Source organism: Balaenoptera physalus (genome assembly GCF_965194825.1).
Source record: "Balaenoptera physalus genome assembly, chromosome: 5".
NCBI lineage: Eukaryota > Metazoa > Chordata > Mammalia > Artiodactyla > Balaenopteridae > Balaenoptera > Balaenoptera physalus.
The window spans coordinates 19,230,977-19,253,325 of record NC_138884.1 but is presented as its reverse complement, the minus strand read 5'-3'; the positions used below and the strand labels follow the sequence as shown (position 1 = coordinate 19,253,325).

General features: G+C 36.7%; 1 protein-coding gene across 1 annotated transcript; it reads left to right on the top strand.

The window, feature by feature from the left end:
- Positions 1 to 1,188: 1,188 nt before the first annotated feature.
- ADH1C (alcohol dehydrogenase 1C (class I), gamma polypeptide) lies at positions 1,189 to 21,521 on the top strand. Its single transcript, XM_082461825.1, has 9 exons — positions 1,189 to 1,291; positions 4,178 to 4,279; positions 10,048 to 10,186; positions 11,924 to 12,011; positions 12,109 to 12,328; positions 14,599 to 14,859; positions 17,761 to 17,896; positions 18,856 to 18,994; positions 21,251 to 21,521. The coding sequence occupies exons 1-9, from the start codon at positions 1,274 to 1,276 to the stop codon at positions 21,273 to 21,275; spliced, it is 1,128 nt and encodes a 375-aa protein (XP_082317951.1). The 5' UTR covers positions 1,189 to 1,273; the 3' UTR covers positions 21,276 to 21,521.
- The last annotated feature ends 828 nt before the right edge of the window (positions 21,522 to 22,349 follow it).

Genomic DNA, 22,349 nt, shown 5'->3' with positions numbered 1-22,349 from the left:
GTGTTGTTCCCTTGACAATTCCAGAGAAACATACCCTTTTGGTTAACATATACATGTTGACAGACTAAATCTAATTAAGTAATTGAATGCACTATGTCCTCCAAGTGCTGGTAAAAGACTTGAGATTTATTAAAAATCAAACTCTTTCTCATACTCACTGCACTGAACAAAGGACAATGGAAATGCACAGGAGTTTTCTTGACTAATTGCCAAAGTGATCATTATTTAGTTTCTAACTTAAATGTCTTCTCTCTACAAAGCCGCCTCTGAGTCCTTCAGTCAGAATGCCCTCCCTCTGATATAGAACATCACAGATGGTCTGACTTGGTTGCCTGTGTCTTTTTCCCCCATAGATTGTGAGTTTACTTTTATGGATGATCATTGTAGCTAACACTTATTAAAGGCTGTCCTGTGTGTCAGGCACCCTAAGTGCTTTAAAAGGATTAACTCATTTGTCCATCAAACAACCTTTTCAGGTGGCACTACTATTCATCCTCATTTTACAGATAAGGAAATTAAGGCCAAGGACAGTTAAATAACAAGACCAAGTTCACACAGCTAGTAAGGACAGGGTCTGCTCAAATCCAAGGTCATGCTATAACCACCGCCTCATAATGCCTCCTGGCACGGGTAGAGGCCATCTCTTATCCATCATTGTCACCCCACGGTACCCAGCTGAGTGTCTGGAACAGGGAAGTTCCCAGCCAGTGCTAATTGGTATTGAGTGGAGCAGAAATGCCAGAAACAGTGAGCACCTTTGCTGTCACTGACTGGTGTCTGACTTCTCTGCTGTGAAGAGGAGGAAAGTGCTGAAGCAAACACATTCCTTAGGCTTGTAACTCTCTCCGTCCAAAGGTATTTGTGCTGCTTTCTTACTCCTCCTCCTTGCTAACTGTATTATGTGGATTAGAAGTTGGAGCTTAGTTCACACAAAGGGAAAACAGAACTCTGAACATCCTGTGTGGGACTGAGAGAGGAGAAATAAGTAATCCAGGAAAAAGATATATCTAGGGAAATATTTAACCTGACAAAATCAATTTGTTATCTGAAATCAGCATATTGCAAACAGTCAGTGTTTGAGTGCCCTGTTCTTCCTGATTTGACTTGGTCAAAGATAAGCTTATGGGCGGGACTTAAAGATCCCGGATCACATGTGTAGAATTGGGCATTATCCAAGCAAACAATAATCTGTGCAATATATCTGTTGTACATACTTAAGCAGGGAAAAGTCTGTAAGAATTCACATCTCCTGGCCTGCAGAGAAAGCAGAAACATGAGTACAGCAGGAAAAGTAAGGCAATTTTTCTTTTACTTTTGGAATTATATTCTAATTAATATAATACACAAAGAGATACAGTATTTAATGAATAACTTAAAATTCATATAAAAATTAGAAATAATATATACTGAAATACAACATAGAATATATGCTTCAATATACAAGGTATATTAAACTACAACTGAGATGGGCAATACCTAAATATCTTTAACAAAATGTATAGCATTATACCTACTACAGTCTATATTTCATATATTAAATAAATGTGAAGTAGTACGTCCAATCATGAGTAATTTTCAAATCTAAAGTTAGAAATGAAATGTTTTTATCAAGAAGTTATCTTTATGTTAAGATACCATAATATGAATGTTATTCTTTATAATCATATTCTTTTTATGAATACAGTAAAGTGTGACAAAACTTTTTATTGATCTCAAAGCATTAGAACCATCAAGACTAAACAAACCAACATCAACATGCAAATTATGATTTAAAAGGGTCCTATTATGGCACAATTCAGGAAATTTCCATAGAAATCCTATAGAACAGTTGTACCCAACCCCTGGGCTGCTTAGAAACCTGGCCTCACAGCAGGAGGTGAAAGGCAGGCCAGCGAGTGAAGCTTCATCTGCTGCTCCCCATCGCTCGAATTACCCCCTAAACCATCCCCCTTCCCCCACCCCCCGGTCCGTGGAAAAATTTTCTTCCGCGAAACCAGTCCCTGGTGCCAAAATGTTGGGGACCACTGCTATAGAACGACATCTTCTTCATGTAAAAGTCAATGTGATTTAAAAAAAACAAAGTTAATACTGATACAGTTTGAACCACTTATTAGCACTGGGAACAGAGATATTTGGTTCTAAGTCTTCCATAGATTCATGTTTATTTGTTCAATGTGCTTACAGTTGCAGAGAAATACATGTGGTTATTCAGTACAATCAATTCATGTTGTTTAACTTCTTCATGGCAAAAGCCTGTGTAACTGTTTCCAGTAGGTTTGCTGTGTTAAGAGTTGATTGCACAATATAATATCTTGCTATAATGACCCAACTGAAAGATTCTGAGGTTTCTACACACATTCTCTGTGTGTGTGACACACAGAAGGCCTATATCAATGAGATTGGTTGGAAATCGTATGGGTAACCAATTGTCAGTTTTCTTATTCTAACTTTATTTTCATCCATTACTGATTAGCATTTACAGTGGCATATTACATTTCAAATGAAGAATAGTAAAGAAAAAGAAAAATTAAATTTTCCAAAACTCAGCTTGAAAGAGTTCACAGAGATCAAAAGGGTAAACCAAATGTATTAATGATAATTATAAATTATAGGCAATCAATCCTCACTCCTCAGGTGCAACATCAATAAATTTTAGCTATATGATAACACTTCATTTATGTTTACCCTTCCTGCACTGTATGTTCTTCAAATGCTAAATGGCAACAATAATAATACCTACTTTCATAAGGTGGTTGTGAGAATTTAATAAATTCATATTAAATTTTTTCATACTGGAAAGCATTGAAAATAGTGCCTGGCACATAGAAATAATTTAATAAATATTAGTCACTGCTATTACTGTTGTTATTGCTATCTAACCTCTAATCTTTTGTTAATCTTTTACTACCATCAAGTAGTGAAAAGATAAAATGATGTTAATTCTTTGGACATCCAGCTTTGTGATTCTGGGAAAAGTGCTTAGTCAATTACTAACTCAGTTGAGCCTCAATCTTTTCATCTGTAAAATAAAACTAATAATTCAATAATACTGCCCTGTGAAGTTTAAAAGTCAAACATGTATCAATAACTCACCCAGCACAGCCACTTGTGCCTGCTACATCATTGGCACCCAATAATCAACACCTATCTACCATTAGTGTATTATTTCCAAGTACTCTTATATTTATTGTGGAATTGACCATGACAAACACTTTGCAAAGTAGAAGGATTTTGCATACAAATAATGAAAATAAATTATCAGATAAATTTCAATTGAATTTTTATCATATTTGCAATATGTTAATTCTCTCTAGAAAACACTGTCAACTATACAAGCTTTGCAAAAATGAACACAAGTCTTATACTACATTCCCAGGTACTAAAAATGTGTTCAACTTTTATTTGTAAGAACACCTGTAAGTAAGCTATGCTAGCTATAAAGTCAAATACACAGTTGTCCCATTTTTAAATACATGCGTGTGTTGTGTGTGTGTAGCGTTTTAACCTCTACAATTTTGGGCTCAAGTGTAATTTGGAAGAAATCCCTATACACAAATTATATAACAAAACAGAGCTGCCAAAGCTAACTTTCAAATAAGCGATGCAAACAAATAGCACATAGAACAAGTGTAGAGAGAAAATCAAAGGAACAGGCAAATAGAGAGAGAGAAACCCTAGGCAGGGAGGCAAGTCCATAATTGGAATCATAAAGTCAGATCATTCTGGCTTAAGTGCAGAACTGAGCAAGGGAGAAATCAGTATAATGTGAACAGACGCTGAATCTGTCAGCAAAGTGATAGTGATCTGGAACTTCACATACAAGCCAATAGTTTTGGGTAAACAACCAATTTCAGGACCGCATTAGGAAATAGAAGCAATAAACAATCCTTAGAGAAAAAAAAAACCCATGATGTTCTTTCTTCATAAAAGAATATATTCCATTTTATCTCAATGTCTCACTATAGTTAATTCTGTTGCTCTTTCCTTGTGGTATTGCTTTACACATTTTTATAAAGAGGCACTACTATTCTTTTTGCAAATCAAAGGTTTTCACTTCTGTGTAACAATGTTAGGTTCCAGACATGGGGCTAGATGTTGCACGTAAAAAGGTAAAAGACACAACCCCTGATTTCAAGGGTGGGGAAAAACTGGTATCATCTTTCTGTTCAATTTTCAGGTAATAAAATGCAAAGCAGCTGTGCTATGGGAGCTCAAAAAACCATTTTCCATTGAGGAGGTGGAGGTTGCACCCCCTAAGGCCAATGAAGTTCGTATTAAGGTAAAACTTTCTTCCATTTCTATTTAATCTTAGGTTTAAAAATTTCAGAGAGTAACAATGAAAATTACCAAAATCCATTAAGAGGCACTTTTCATGTGGTTATCCAGACAGTGGAATTACATTCATAGCCAAGGAAAGTTGTAAGTATAAATTGTTAAACTTTTTAAAAAGAGACCAAAGAGTTTTACTGAGCTCTGACCACCACAGCAACAGTCAGCTCTACCCACCACCAGAGCCTCCCATCAAGCCTCTTAGATAGCCTCAACCACCAGAGGGCAGACAGCAGAAGCAAGAAAAACTACATCCTGCAGCCTGTGGAAGAAAAACCACACTCACAGAAAGATACACAAGATGAAAAGGCAGAGGGCTATATACCAGATGAAGGAACAAGATAAAACCCCAGAAAAACAACTAAATGAAGTGAAGATAGGCAACCTTCCAGAAAAAGAATTCAGAATAATGATAGTGAAGATGATCCAGGACCTCGGAATAAGAATGGAGGCAAAGATCGAGAAGATGCAAGAAATGTTTAACAAAGACCTAGAAGAATTAAAGAACAAACAAACAGAGATGACCAATTCAATAACTGAAATGAAAACTACACTAGAAGGAATCAATAGTAGAATAACTGAGGCAGAAGAACGGATAAGTGACCTGGAAGACAGAATGGTGGAATTCACTGCTGCAGAACAGAATAAAGAAAAAAGAATGAAAAGAAATGAAGACAGCCTAAGAGACCTCTGGGACAACATTAAACGCAACAACATTCGCATTAGAGGGGTCCCAGAAGGAGAAGAGAGAGAGAAAGAACCAGAGAAAATATTTGAAGAGACTGCAGTCGAAAACTTCCCTAACATGGGAAAGGAAATAGCCACCCAAGTCCAGGAAGCACAGAGAGTCCCATACAGGATAAACCCAAGGAGAAACACGCTGAGACACATAGTAATCAAATTGGCAAAAATTAAAGACAAAGAAAAATTATTGAAAGCAGCAAGGGAAAAACGACAAATAACATACAAGGGAACTCCCATAAGGTTAACAGCTGATTTCTCAGCAGAAACTCTACAAGCCAGAAGGGAGTGGTATGATATACTTAAAGTGATGAAAGGGAAGAACCTACAACCAATATTACTCTACCCGGCAAGGATCTCATTTAGATTTGATGGAGAAATCAAAAGCTTTACAGACAAGCAAAAGCTAAGAGAACTCAGCACCACCAAACCAGCTCTACAACAAATGCTAAAGGAACTTCTCTAAGTGGGAAACACAAGAGAAGAAAAGGACCTACAAAAACAAACCCAAAACAATTAAGAAAATGGTCATAGGAACGTACATATCGATAATTACCTTAAACGTGAATGGATTAAATGCTCCAACCAAAAGACACAGGCTTGCTGAATGGACAGAAAAACAAGACCCATATATATGCTGTCTACAAGAGACCCACTTCAGACCTAGGGACACATACAGACTGAAAGTGAGGGGATGGAAAAAGATATTCCATGCAAATGGAAATCAAAAGAAAGCCAGAGTAGCTATACTCATATCAGATAAAATAGACTTTAAAATAAAGAATGTTACAAGAGACAAGGAAGGACACAACATAATGATCAAGGGATCAATCCAAGAAGAAGATATAACAATTATAAATATATATGCACCCAACATAGGAGCACCTCAATACATAAGGCAACTGCTAACAGCTATAAAAGAGGAAATAGACAGTAACACAATAATAGTGGGGGACTTTAACCCCTCACTTACACCAATGGACAGATCATCCAAAATGAAAATAAATAAGGAAACCGAAGCTTTAAATGACACAATAGACCAGATAGACTTAATTGATATTTATAGGACATTCCATCCAAAAACAGCAGATTACACGTTCTTCTCAAGTGCGCATGGAACATTCTCTAGGATAGATCACATCTTGGGTCACAAATCAAGCCTCAGTAAATTTAAGAAAATTGAAATCATATCAAGCATCTTTTCTGACCACAATGCTATGAGATTAGTAATGAATTACACGGAAAAAAACGTAAAAAACACAAACACATGGAGGCTAAACAATACGTTACTAAATAACCAAGAGATCACTGAAGAAATCAAAGAGGAAATCAAAAAATACCTAGAGACAAATGACAATGAAAAAACGACGATCCAAAACCTATGGGATGCAGCAAAAGCAGTTCTAAGAGGGAAGTTTATAGCTATACAAGCCTACCTCAAGAAACAAGAAAAATCTCAAGTAAACAATCTAACCTTACACCTAAAGGAACTAGAGAAAGAAGAACAAACAAAACCCGAAGTTAACAGAAGGAAAGAAATCATAAAGATCAGAGCAGAAATAAATGAAATAGAAACAAAGAAAACAATAGCAAAGATCAATAAAACTAAAAGCTGGTTCTTTGAGAAGATAAACAGAATTGATAAGCCATTAGCCAGATTCTGCAAGAAAAAGAGGGAGAGGACTCAAATCAATAAAATTAGAAATGAAAAAGGAGAAGTTACAACAGACACCGCACAAATACAAAGCATCCTAAGAAACTACTACAAGCAACTCTATGACAATAAAATGGACAACCTGGAAGAAATGGACAAATTCTTAGAAAGGTATAACCTTCCAAGACTGAACCAGGAAGCAATAGAAAATATGAACAGACCCATCACAAGTAATGAAATTGAAACTGTGATTAAAAATCTTCCAACAAACAAAAGTCCAGGACCAGATGGCTTCACAGATGAATTCTATCAAACATTTAGAGAAGAGCTAACACCCATCATTCTCTACTCTTCCAAAAAATGCAGAGGAAGGAACACTCCAAAACTCATTCGATGAGGCCACCATCACCCTGATACCAAAACCAGACAAAGATACTACAAAAAAAGAAAATTACAGACCAATACCACTGATGAATATAGATGCAAAAATCCTCAACAAAATACTCGCAAACAGAATCCAACAACACATTAAAAGGATCATATACCACCATCAAGTGGGATATATCCCAGGGATGCAAGGATTCTTCAACATATGCAAATCAATCAATGTGATACACCATATTAACAAATTGAAGAATAAAAACCAGATGATCATCTCAATAGATGCAGAAAAAGCTTTTGACAAAATTCAACACCCGTTTATGATCAAAACTTTCCAGAAAGTGGGCATACAGGGAACCTACCTAAACATAATAAAGGCCATATACGACAAACCCACAGCAAACATCATTCTCAATGGTGAAAAACTGAAAGCATTTCCTCTAAGATCACGAACAAGACAAGGATGTCCACTCTCACCACTATTATTCAACATAGTTTTGGAAGTCCTAGCCTCGGCAATCAGGGAAGAAAAAGAAATAAAAGGAATCCAAATCAGAAAAGAAGAAGTAAAGCTGTCACAGTTTGCAGATGACATGATACTATACATAGAGAATCCTAAAAATGCCACCAGAAAACTACTAGAGCTAATCAATGAATTTGGTAAAGTTGCAGATACAAAATTAATGCACAGAAATCTCTTGCATTCCTATACACTAATGATGAAAAATCTGAAAGAGAAATTATGGAAACACTCCCATTTACCATTGCAACAAAAAGAATAAAATACCTAGGAATAAACCTACCTAGGGAGACAAAACACCTGTATGCAGAAAACTATAAGACACTGATGAAAGAAATTAAAGATGATACCAACAGATGGAGAGATATACCATGTTCTTGGATTGGAAGAATCAATATTGTGAAAATGACTCTACTACCCAAAGCAATCTACAGATTCAATGCAATCCCTATCAAATTACCAATGGCATTTTTTACGGAACTAGAACAAATCATCTTAAGATTTGTACGGAGACACAAAAGACCCCGAATAGCCAAAGCAGTCTTGAGGGAAAAAAACGGAGCTGGAGGAATCAGACTCCCTGACTTCAGACTATACTACAAAGCTACAGTAATCAAGACAATATGGTACTGGCACAAAAACAGAAACATAGATCAATGGAACAAGATAGAAAGCCCAGAGATAAACCCACGCACCTATGGTCAATTAATCTATGACAAAGGAGGCAAAGATATACAATGGAGAAAAGACAGTCTCTTCAATAAGTGGTGCTGGGAAAACTGGACAGCTACATGTAAAAGAATGAAATTAGAATACTCCCTAACACCATACACAAAAATAAACTCAAAATGGATTCGAGACCTAAATGTAAGACCGGACACTATAAAACTCTTAGAGGAAAACATAGGAAGAACACTCTTTGACATAAATCACAGCAAGATTTTTTTTGATCCACCTCCTAGAATAATGGAAATAAAAACAAAAATAAACAAATGGGACCTAATGAAACTTCAAAGCTTTTGCACAGCAAAGGAAACTATAAACAAGATGAAAAGGCAACCCTCAGAATGGGAGAAAAGATTTGCAAACGAATCAACGGACAAAGGATTAATCTCCAAAATATATGAACAGCTCATTCAGCTCAATATTAAAGAAACAAACAACCCAATCCAAAAATGGGCAGAAGACCTAAATAGACATTTCTCCAAAGAAGACATACAGATGGCCAAGAAGCACATGAAAAGATGCTCAACATCACTAATTATTAGAGAAATGCAAATCAAAACTACAATGAGGTATCACCTCACTCCTGTTAGAATGGGCATCATCAGAAAATCTACAAACAACAAATGCTGGAGAGAGTGTGGAGAAAAGGGAACCCTCTTGCACTGTCGGTGGGAATGTAAATTGATACAGCCACTATGGAGAACAATATGGAGGGTCCTTAGAAAACTAAAAATAGAATTACCATATGATCCAGCAATCCCACTACTGGGCATATACACAGAGAAAACCATAATTCAAAAAGACACATGCACCCCAATGTTCATTGCAGCACTATTTACAATAGCCAGGTCATGGAAGCATCCTAAATGCCCATCAACAGACAAATGGATAAAGAAGTTGTGGTACATATATACAATGGAATATTACTCAGCCATAAAAAGGAACGAAATTGAGTCATTTGTTGAAACGTGGATGGATCTAGAGACTGTCATACAGAGTGAAGTAAGTCAGAAAGAGAAAAACAAATATCGTTTATTAACGTATGTATGTGGAACCTAGAAAAATGGAACAGATGAACCGGTTTGCAGGGCAGAAGTTGAGACACAGATGTAGAGAACAAATGTATGGACACCAAGGGGGGAAAACCGCAGTGGGGTGGGGATGGTGGTGTGCTGAATTGGGCGATTAGGATTGACATGTATACACTGATGTGTATAAAATTGACTGATTAAAAAAAAAAAGAGAGACCAAAGGGTATATACAGTATAAATCTAGTAAAATAAAAAAGAATTTATGTGTTAATACAGAAAAATAAGTGCAAAGGAATATATATCCAGATTTTAAATCAATTAGCATTAGATGGTAGCATTTAAGTAACTATTTTCTTGGTGCTAATCTGCATTTCCTACTTCTATACAAACAATGGCCTCCTTGTATATTATATGACTTAAATATTTCAGAAACAATTATTTCACCAATTATTCCAAATTGTTTAATGCATGAAAGGAAAGTAGAGGAGGGTTTTAGGCTGAATAATCTTGGGTATAAATTGAATCTGTATTTGGGAAGAGCAGGAATTATCAGTAAAACCCGTGAAAACTCTTTAGCGCAAATTCAGGAAACTGGGTATGTTAAGTCCATCTGAGTGAGGGTCATAATCTTTTCTGAATGTAATCATCCTCCCTTTACCCTGTAGATGGTGGCCACAGGAGTCTGTCGCTCAGATGACCATGCGATTAATGGATCTTTGTTCACACCTCTTCCTGCGATCATAGGCCATGAGGCAGCTGGCATTGTGGAGAGCATTGGAGAAGGGGTGACTACAGTAAAACCAGGTACAGAATTCACAGTTGGGGAATGTGCTTTGGTTCAGGACTCCAAGATGATCCAGCCTGGATGATGACACTGAAGTAATAAGAGATGAAAGAACTTGCTCAAGGCTGAGCTAGGACTTGACTGGAGGTCTCTTCCTTTCCTCCCTCCCTGCCTGTCTCAGGCATGTATGCATCCATGCACTCCTGTATTCTCTCCTTCAGCAAGTATTTCTTGAGGACCTACTAGATGTCAGCCACCATGTTAGATCCTGGGAATACATGAGGATCAAAAAAGACCCAGTGCCTGCCAGGGTGGAGTTCATAATGAATTAATTCCCATTTTAGTGTTGCTAAGCAGTGTCTTCTATCAGGTCCAAAGAAAACTACAAATGAGACAAGGGAAAAAACACGTCTGTGTCCTGAGCCTCTAGATCAGTGTATGGAACCTGTTCTGTGCTGACTTCACACAATGGGGATTGTGAGGCCATGACTGAATCAACATGATCTCTTCTCAGGTGGGAAGTGGAGCCCATTCACTGATTTCCCCTTCCAATATGGCCTTCTTTCCTGAACACGGAATGAACAAAACAGACTAGTTGGCAGGAAATGAAAGAGAACTAGCAGAAGGCATCCTGCCATAAACAATATCTGTTTTATTACCTTTAACCATGATTAAATGTGACTGGTTACCAAGTACTATTTTTCTTTAATATTTATTTTATCCTAATATTATTGTGTATTAATACAGATAAATATTTTTAGAGGTAAACTGTGAATAAACAGAAAATTTCCATGCTATCATCTCATATAAAGTTTATCTATTAAATGTTATCTTTCTGAGTCTTTTGGATAAGTAGTATAGATGATTAAAAATAAATATTTTTAATTCTAAAAAATCACTTTAGCCAGTAGATTTGACCTCCCTGCTTACCAAATACTTAATTGACCTGTGAACAGAAAATAATAAAATAAGTTGTCTGGTTTGAGTTTCAGCTCTCAGTATTTCCTTTAGTTAGAAATCTATTAATAATAAATGACACCCCTACTTTTCACCCCTGCTCCCTCCACCATAGCAGTAAAAATGAACTATCCACAAATTATCAGCTACAAACATTGGAAAGTCAGTTCTTATCCTAAAAGAAAGTGTCTAACTTATTATTGAGGGTTGAGGTTTTCAAAGGCATTTCTTAAGTTCTTATGTGTCCTATTTTTGTTTGTTTTCCTTAAAAAGGATTTTTTTTTTAAAAAAAGGACTCATTTCATAGTAGAGATAAGCATAATCACTTTGAAAAGCCAAGAAATAGTTGTTGAGATTCTCACTGTTATTGTACCCCAAACTATTACAAAATACTGGATCATCTAGTGGAACTATGGCAGCCTGCTCACAACTTAAATTTATATTTACACTTACAGTGAGAATATTTGTTTTAATTATTAAGGAATAAATGAGATGATACATATAAAATCCTCAAGAGAAAGGGCACACAATAAAAGATAACTATCAACACAGTGGAACCACTTCTAAAACTCCATGTTGTTTTCCACATTTGCATTTTCTTTGGGCATCTTCAGGCATATATAAACCCAAACTGGTAACGATGCTGGCAGGCAATGACCAAGACATAGTGCTGACTGGACCCTATTCTTGGAGACTTTTCAAAGTCAAGTGCCTCTAATACATATATGTAAGCTTTAAGCTCTAGCTCTATTAACTCCTGGGTAGAAATTTAAGAAGAATTTGTTTTACCCCTTCCCCAGGTGATAAAGTCATCCCACTCTTTGTTCCTCAGTGTGGAAAGTGCAGTCTTTGTAAACACCCGGAAGGCAATTTCTGCCTGAAAAACACGTAAGTTTCTGATACTCTCCTTATGCAGCCAAGGAATTTGCACATCAGTTATACTCCTGTCTCATACCCTCATGTACCTGTGTGTTGCACTGACCAGTGTGACCAAGCCTCGGGGGACCCTTATGGATGGTACCAGCAGGTTCACCTGCAGAGGGAAGCCCATCTACCACTTCATCGGCACCAGCACCTTCACCCAGTACACAGTGGTGGATGAGATGTCAGTGGCCAAGATTGATGCAGACTCACCGCTGGAGAAAGTCTGTCTCATTGGCTGTGGATTTTCTACTGGTTATGGGTCTGCAGTCAAAGTTGCCAAGGTAGGAATTACAATGGGTGATAAAACCAGCTACACTCAGACTGTCAGGAGCTAACAGGAGAGCAGTTTCTCACAGGAATCAGAGATCATTCTACACAGATTTACTGGTAGCTTCTCCCCCCACCACCATAATAACATGGACATGCTCCATAGAATTGAGGGTGTTGATTATAAGTAGAAAATGCCCTCAGAAGGAATTGAGAGCACATCCTAGAAAATTTATGTTAATCACAAATGAAAAGCTGTTGATAATTAACTAAGAGAAAGTAAAGATGTTTTCAATAATTATTCTTCTGCATGTGTTTTTTTATGGGATTACTAAATTTTAGAGCTGGGAGCTCATTTTGTCATTCATTTTGTAGTTAGCACCAACATGAGCCATACACAGCAGTTTCCACTAAGTTCTGAGTCAGGAAAAGTAAATGAAATGAAGGGGTTGCCTTTGAGGAGTATCTAGTCCATGGATCTTCTACTCCCAGAATTAGGATCAACAGTAGATTTCAAAGCCTTACCTGATATCCCGATATACTTCCAAACTGAGGGTCGCCAACATACCCACTCTGTGGATCTCTGTGAGGAAAGCAATGAAGCTTCAATGATGCATGAAGCATTTATTCCATTGCTATACCTCCACCCCTGCCACGAATACACACACACACACACACACACACACACACTTCAGAAGTGGTAGATTTTAAGGTGAAATTCTTTAAAGGCTCCTCTTCCCAAAAGGTTGGAAATCTAGTAGTATCCTTTCATTTTATGAAACTGAGGTCCAGAGACATAAAGCTATTTGCCCAAAATCTCACGACTGGTTAATATGACAGCTGTGACTAGCCTCTTTCTCAAAACTCCTGCTGAATCATAAACCATAATACATAATTACCAGCACTTTTAAATCACAATCACAAGCCTCATGTTTTTCTAAGGTAAAAAAGTGGTGTTGTACCCCACAGAAAGTTTACTTGGGACAGGAGGAACATTTCACCCACACTGAAGGCTAATTATAGCAGACTAGGTTTATTAAACAGTTCCTTAGGCAAGTTAAACAATTGAGAGCACATGTTTTCCAAATTTCTGTGACCCTAGCACTAAGTCCCCTGTGCAACTGCATCATCTGAGCAGGTGGTCCAACTGAACCTACACACAGAGCAGAAGCCAAGGGCACTTGTGATGATGAATTTCATCCATTATTAAACTATAGACTAGCTTTTCATTGCATTATTCTTCATTAGTGTATTTTAAAAAGCAGACATAAAGACCCACTCAGAGCACACTGTTCCCAAGCAGTATTATCTTAAAATTACCTGTTAAATTTCCCCTGTTGTTAAGTTTGCTTTAAGCTGAGGATAACTCTTCTATGATTCACAGCTAATTTCTGCTCTCATTATACTGGTCATGACTACTGAAAGTTAATGAACCAAGGAGTTAATTATTGAGGGTTCAATTGGATTATTTTTTTTCAGTCTCCTCTCTTCTACTTATTATTTAATTTCCCCAAAATTGTGTTTGTGTATGTGTGATGGACTGAAGCTGGCTGTCAATAGATTCTCTTTAAGAGGGGGTCACTAGCATTTAGAGCTCAAAGATCATCCAGTCCACTGGCTCCCAGCTTGGGTTTCCCATTGGAGTCACCTGGAGACTTGGTCTTACCTGCAGAGAGTCTGATTTAATTGCTTATGGGGGCGTCCCTGGTGGCGCAGTGGTTGAGAATCTGCCTGCCAATGCAGGGGACACGGGTTCGAGCCCTGGTCTGGGAAGATCCCACATGCCGCGGAGCAACTAGGCCCGTGGGCCACAACTACTGAGCCTGTGCGTCTGGAGCCTGTGCTCCCAACAAGAGAGGCCGCAATAGTGAGAGGCCCATGCACCGTGAAGAAGAGTGGCCCCCGCTTGCCGCAACTAGAGAAAGCCCTCGCACAGAAACGAAGACCCAGCACAGCCAAAAATAAATAAATAAATAAAAAAATAAAAATAAATTTAAAAAATAAATAACTAAATAAATAAATTGCTTATGGGCTGTGACCTGGGTGTTCAGATTTTTTTCAAAGCTCCCCAGGTGAGTCTAATGTCCAGCAAAATTTGAGAACCACTGATCTAATTCAACCCCTTCATTTTAAACATGAAGCAGCTGAAGCCAAAAGAAGTTTTGACAACAGATGGACATAGTTTGAGTAGCTCCTGACAAGGGAAAAGCATGGCACTTTATACAATTTAGGCTGTTTCTAACAATCATTACTTAATCTGTTTTTGCATTTTCTGAAAACACAGGTCACCCAGGGCTCCACCTGTGCCGTGTTTGGCCTCGGAGGAGTTGGCCTGTCTGTTATCATGGGCTGTAAAGCAGCTGGAGCAGCCAGGATCATTGCAGTGGACATCAACAAAGACAAATTTGTAAAGGCCAAAGAGGTGGGTGCCACTGAGTGCATCAACCCTCGGGACTATGAGAAACCCATCGAGGAGGTGCTGAAGGAAATGAGTGGTGGAGGTGTGGATTTTTCATTTGAAGTCGTTGGTCATTTTGACACCATGGTATGTACCCTGAAATGCCTTGAGATATCAGCTTCTGTATTCTAGAGTCTACTTTTATGCAGCAGAATATAAACATTATATATAAAGAATATTTTTTAAATTATGGCTATTTTCCATCTCCTATTTGTTACCTGGATTGCTTAATTATTATTATGAGGAATCTCATTCCATCAGTTAAGTATAACTGTCACAAGTATTATTTCCTTTTTAGAGACAGAAGAGGGTTTTTTTTAGTGAGCCATCATAAATTTATTTTAATTTTTAGTTCAAAAAAAATTCAAACTCAAGTCAATATAAAGAATATAAATTCTGTTTTCAAGTTGGCAAGTTTGACTTTTCCCCCACATTCTTAACAAAAAATGGTTTGACAATTTTTATAGGTTTTAATGGATATCATATTTTGGCCAAAAGAAAAAATGAGCAACTTTAGGCTCCGTATCATTTTATTAACAGAAAATATGCCCTGTTTTACCACAGCAGGCAGCACAGTGCCTGGTACATAATATGCATCCAAATCTGTGTGTTGAACTGAATACTTTAAAAAGTCAACAGGTTTTTCCACCAAAAAAATTTAAGTGATACGTATCTCATAGTGTTGTTTCTGGATTAAGTGAGATAAACATGTAAAATACTTAGCACGTGCCACCTGTCAGTAGCAAGCTCTTAATAAACGTCAGCTGGTGTCGTCAACATACAGTACTGTTTGCAATCTTGCAGCACTTACATCATCTTTAAAATATACATGATATTACTTTCAAATAATTACAATTATCAATTGCAACAGAGAACACATCCCTAGCTACATTTCACCTAACCAGAATTCTCTAGAATCCTAATGAAAAAACCCCCAGAGACCAACAAAAAAAAAAGCCCCCTTTTAAGGTTCTCCAGTAAGTCCCAGCAGTGTTGGTAGTAGGAAGCAGCACCTAAAGAGTAAAGCTCTTTGCAGCCTTGACCTGGGACAATATGCCATAGATGACTGAAGTTCCAATACAATCCAACTTCTTCCAAGGCTCTAGCCTTTCTCCTTATGCCATTTTTCTATGGGTTTCCCTCCATTTTCTCTTGTGGAATTGGACTGTTTTAAATATCTGATAGCCACATGTTCTAAAGTTCTCTGGTCTTCCAAATGTCATACTCCAAAATCAAAGGACTGATTATTATATATTTTGGGGGGGATCCTAAACAACTTTCTTACTGCAAACCTGCTTAAAAACCTGACTGGAGGGGAAAGACTTTCTTTTCAAGTTCCAGAGTAATAGGTGTAGTTTAAAGTAAATTCACACCGGAGTTAAAAGCACATTTAAAACATGCCCATTCTAGGCCAACAACTATATGGAAAGGTGCTCAACATCATTAATCACCAGGGAAATGCAAATCAGAACCACAAAGAGATATTACCTCATACTTGTTAGAGTGACTATTATCAAAAGACAAGCAATAACAGGTGTTGGAGATGGTGTGGAGAAAAGGGAATTTTGTGCACTGTTGGTGGGAATGTAAAACTGGTACAGCCATTATGAAAAGCAGTATAAAGGTTCCTCCAAAAATTTAAGATAGAACTACAATATGATCCAGCAATCCCACTTCTGGGTATATATCCAAAGAATATAGAAATCACTATCTGCACCCCCATGTTCATTGCAGCATTATTCATAATAGCCAAGATATGGAAACAACCTAAATGTCCACTGATGGATGAATGGATAAAGAAATTGTGATGTATGTATAATATATATAATATTAATTCATATGAATGAGTATTATTCAGCCATAAAAAAGAAGTCCTGCCATTTGCAACAACATGGAATAACCTGCAGGACATTATGCAAAGTGAAATAAGGCAGACACAGAAAGACAAATATTATATGACCTCTCTTATATGTGGAAACTAAAAAAATCAAATTCTTAGAACCACTGACAACAGATGGACATAGATGGACATGATGGACATGATGGACAGATGGACATGTTCTACTGAGTAGAACAGTGGTTGCCAGGGTCTGGAGGAGTGGGGGAGGAATGATGGGTAGATGTCAAAGAGTACAAACTTTTAGTTATGAGTAAGTTCTGGAGACTTCCATGTACAGCATGGTTATTATAGTTAATACTACTGTATTGTATACTTCAAATTTGCTAAGAGAGTAGATCTCAGATGTTCTCACTACAAAAAAAGGTAGTAGCTATGTGAGGTGATGAATGTGAATTAACTTGATTGTGGTAATCATTTCTCATGGCATATGTATATTAAATAATCACATTGTTCACCCTAAAAAATCACGTTGTACAACCTAAAAATAAACAATTTTCATTTGTCATTCATACTACAACAAAACTGGAAAAAAAATAAAGTACACAAATTAGGAAAAAAGTGTCCACTAGAAATGGGTGGTAGAAATGGGGATCCATTAAAAAGGGAGACTGTGAAGTGGGAAAGAGAGAAATGTTGATGATGTAATTGACCTTGTATCTGGTTCACCATCAAAATACCTGGTTCAAAGTACTGAGTTCAAAATATCTACTTAATAAGTAAATGAAGAATGAGTTAACTAACTCAGATTGCCCAGGGGTCATGTGATGATAAACATTACCTTTATTTGAGGAATCAGATTATATATATGTAATGATATTTACCTCTTTATTATTTTCTAAAGAAGACTTAAGTACATACAAACATACAAATTCATTCATCTATTGTCTCATTCAAAAATATTTTCTGGGCATTTTCCAAAGCCACACCTAGTGGCTTTAGGAAATAATGGGGAATGAAGAAAAAGGCATAATCTCTTCCGGCCACACACTCACAATTTAGCTAGATCCATATTACATGATACTGTGTATCATAAGTTGGGACTACCAGAAAATCCACTTTAATGATGCTACATATTAATTTTATTCCAGATGGCTGCCCTGTTGTGCTGTCAAGAAGCATATGGTGTAAGCGTCATTGTAGGAATACCTCCTAGTGCCCAAAATCTCTCTGTGAACCCCATGTTGCTGTTGACTGGACGTACCTGGAAAGGAGCTATTTTTGGTGGTACGTAGTTAGGCTTGAGGGCCAAATTCTTACTAACGTCAGGATTTCTTCCTTTTTACAAGTGACAAGGCCAGGTTTTAAAATGCAATGTAGGGACTTCCCTGGTGGTGCAGTGGTTAATAATCCACCTGCCAATGCAGGTGACATGGGTTTGATCCCTGGTCCAGGAAGATCCCACATGCCGCGGAGCAACTAAGCCCAGGCACCACAACTACTGAGCCTGTGCTCTAGAGCCTGCGAGCCACAACTGAGCCCACGTGCCAAAACTACCGAAGCCTGCGCGCCTAGAGCCCATGCTCTGCAACAAGAGAAGCCACCACAATGAGAAGCTCGCGCACCGCAACGAAGAGTAGCCCCCACTCGCTGCAACTAGAGAAAGCCCGCGCGCAGCAACAAAGACCCAACACAGCCAAAATTAATTAATTTTAAAAAATAAAATGCAATGTAGTTTAAAAATAAACTAAAATTCCTTTGTATCTATAGGTTCCAAATCAACTAGATGTGGAACTAATGCACACAGAAAGTCCCAAGATAGACTTTAATGAGTCCCCATAAACTAACAAGGATCTTTCAGCATCATCTCTTTTGATACTTGTGACTGCACAATGCACTGAAATACCTAGGAGGATCCAGGAAATCCATAGCGATAATTTATGTCTGCACTCACTGCCCAAATTTAGACAGTTGTTAAATTTTCTTCTTCACTTTGAGAATAACCATCTGTACTACGAGTTCTCTATGAGAGAAATAGTAACGAAGGACTCTAGTTTGTTTGGGGAGATTGTTTTAAAAAGTCAAACCACTGCAAAAGGATACTGAAACACACCATCTCTCTTAACCTCAGTAATAGTAGTCTGTGGACGTTTTATAAACTTTCATTTAAACTCTATGTGGAAAGTCTCCTCTCCAGTTCTCCTCATATCTGGCTGAATCTAACATTGATGTCACTTCCTTTTCAGGCTTTAAAAGTAAAGATTCTGTCCCCAAACTTGTGGCTGATTTTATGGCTAAGAAGTTTCCACTGGATCCATTAATAACCCATGTTTTACCCTTTGAAAAAATAAATGAAGGATTTGACCTGCTTCGCTCAGGAAAGAGGTAGACTTTAAGTTTCTTTTTATGGTGCGGTTTGACTAACAGAGAAAAAAAGGTAGAAGGATGAGAGAAAGACAAGGATGCAGTACCTTGGTTTTCCATTCCCAGTTCAATCTTTGCATGTAGAACACTTAAGATCACGTTGTGAGAAGTTAAATGCTTTGCATTGCCTGTTTTGTTGAACCCAAATTATGTTGGTCACAGCAAATCTAAATGATCAGAGCCCTCTGCCTTCTTTACAAGAGAACTCTCACCTTTGCAAGGAAAAAGAATGAGACACACAGTCATATTATAACATGGAGTTACTGCAGCCCCTGCCTGGCCACCTAAAACGGTTGACTATTAATAGCTATAAATTTAAATTACATTCAAGACATCCCAAAAACTCATTATGGGAGCTGGTGGAGCTATATAGGCATTATTTTCTATACAGATATTACTTTCTTCATTAAAATGTTATTATTGTTATTCCTTTTTTCCATTTACAAAGAATTTTTCACATATAAAAATTATTGCAAAGAGGAAGGGTACATAATGCTATTTTAAATCTTTAAATCTTACATGTTCTTCAAAGCTTAGGAAAACAAGCCAGTTCCATTTTCTACCTCTAACGTTTAACTTTTACAACCACCTAAAAAGAAGAATTTTATCATTTGCATTTATATATGGGGCACAATTAATAATAGGCAGTTTTACCTAACTCTCCCCTTCTTGTTCCATAGTCCCTGCTTTTTCTTCAACTTCACACTTCTTCTCATGAGGTTTTCAATTTTAAGCAATATTTGTTTAGCACCCATACATATAACACATACTAGGCACTTAGTCTGATAAATATTATTGAGGAAGAAAAGAAACTAGCATCCAAACAGTACCAGATTACATCCTTTCTAGAAAGCAGTTTGGTCATTTGTATCAGAAACCTTAAAAAACAAAACAAAAAAATAAAACTTAGATCCCATGTCCCAGCAATGCCATTTCTGAGAATATATTCTACAGAAATTATGAGATATGCAAATGTACATATGTTTAAGCATGTTCATCTATTATCTATAATATCAAAAATTGGAAACATCCCAAAAGTTTAACATTAAGGGGATAGTTAAATAAATTCCAAACATGTACTAGAAATCAATGAAGCCATTTAAAAAGAAATGATTTCATTAAATTGGGAAATTCTCCTGATGTAATTTTAGGCTATAGAGTAGAGAAAACAAACTTATATATACAATAGGGTTCCAAGTTTTCAATAAGAGCAATAAAAACTTGCATATGTTTAGAAAAAGTTGATCAAAATTCAAGAAAATATTAACACTGATTATTTCTGGGCTGTGGGATTACAGGTTATCTTTACTTTCTTCTTTATACTGTCCTTTACTTTCTAAATTATCTACATACATTTTTCATATATATTATATATATACACACACACATATACATATATATAATTTTTTTAAAATACAAAGACCACCTTTTTCTAAAGTGTTTACCCATCAGAAGATGGTTTTTGGAAAGGACATTAGTCCCAGTAAAATGTAACATTTCTGATGTTTCCAAGAATAAAGTCTCATCCAGTACAAATCAATTCTTTTTTTTTCTACTTCTAAGTCTCCTTAAACATTTCTTTATCAAAGCTCTATTAAACTTTCAACATGGTCTTAACTTTATTACATTATCAGCACCTTTAGGCACATTACCTATCATCTTGTAATTTGTGCAACTTTGTATTTGGATTTAAATCCCAGGATCCCACACTAGATGTGTGATCTAAAGAAAGTTACAAGTCTCTCCAAGTCTCAGTATCTACAAGCTCTAAAATGGAAATAATATTAGAAACTGCCTCCTAGCATTGTTGTTTAAGTAAAGGTTTAAATGATAAAATACATGAAAAGCATCTACATAGTATGTGACAAATAGCATGAACTTATTACATATCATTACACATTGTTATTTTGTATTCCTTATTATACAAGGCATGTGGGATCTCAAAAATTATATTTTGAAAATCTAATACATAATGAAGCCTAAATGGCAGTCATATTCAGGATATAATAGAGCTTCAGGTTGGAGAAAACACAACAGGAAAAGAGGAGATGACGTTTTACTTGACTTGACTTGAGTGCATTACGGATGGGAATGAAATAGCAGGAAACAAAGATAGCTTTTCAAAGAGACAAATTGAGTGCTCCTTGTACTCTCACATGGAAGAGTGTATATTATCTAAACATTAAAACAATTAGTATCTTTTATTTTCTGTTTCAGTGTCCGTACCGTCCTGACATTTTGAGACTATACACATGCCTTCACTTGTAGCAGTCTCCCGGCTCCTCCATCATCTGAAACATCAGCCAAACATCATCAATAATTCTATTCTTCAGAGATACTACCAATAAATTACACATGGGGGCTTTCCAAAAGAAATAAAATTAATGTGAAATCATTTTTTAAGCAAATGCTTAAAATTCAAGTGAGAGCTAGATGAACCATCACATGGGTAATTGAGTCCAATAAACCCTCCTTCTTAATCATTCTACTCATGTTGAATCATGTCATCTTTCCCACTGAGGAAAGGTATTTCTTTTGACCTTTTGCACTTTTTGTATCTTTGCCACCCTTAGTCTTTGAAGCCTTAGTCACTGAGAAAGTCCTCATGATACTTATTCCCCAACATACATGTGATGGACTGTTGTGCTCCAAGTCTTCTACCTGTACTTCTACTGTCTGTATTTTCCTTTTTATGAAATGTAGCAAAACCCTACAGTAAAAACATGTAGCCTGCGAAAGGATACACTCAGATTTATAAGTGGAGAAGGTCCAGAACTTCTAAATGCAGGGAATTTCTTAGGGAAATGTCACATATTTTCAAGGTGAAGGGAAGTGTTTTATACTACAGTTTCATACTACATGTGATAAATGTGAGGTTTGAATAGTAAATCTGAAAATTGAACTGCTCTTGGAACCATATTCCAAAAGTCTATAATTTTTACTCAAGAAAGTACTTTATTGGTTAAATGATCTTCATTATTACAACTGACTGAAAATAAGTCCTAAGGTAATTAAAAATAATACGGTGGCTTGAAGTCTAGGGATGGGAATAAAGCAGTTGTGGAAACAGCGTGTAAAAAGGGTAACTAAGAAATGGCACAAACATCCAAAGCAATAGATTTTCTAAGTAGATGTATATATACATAGAGATGTACATTTTTGCAAAAATCTTTTCAAACTAGAACTTTTCTATTAACTACCATGTCTTAAGTCTATAATCCTGGAATTAATTCTTTGAACATGTGAAAGTCTATGGTCCCCATTTGTTAGTGCTTTCTCAGGGGAAGATTTGCACTTTCAGCTTCATCTCTAAATG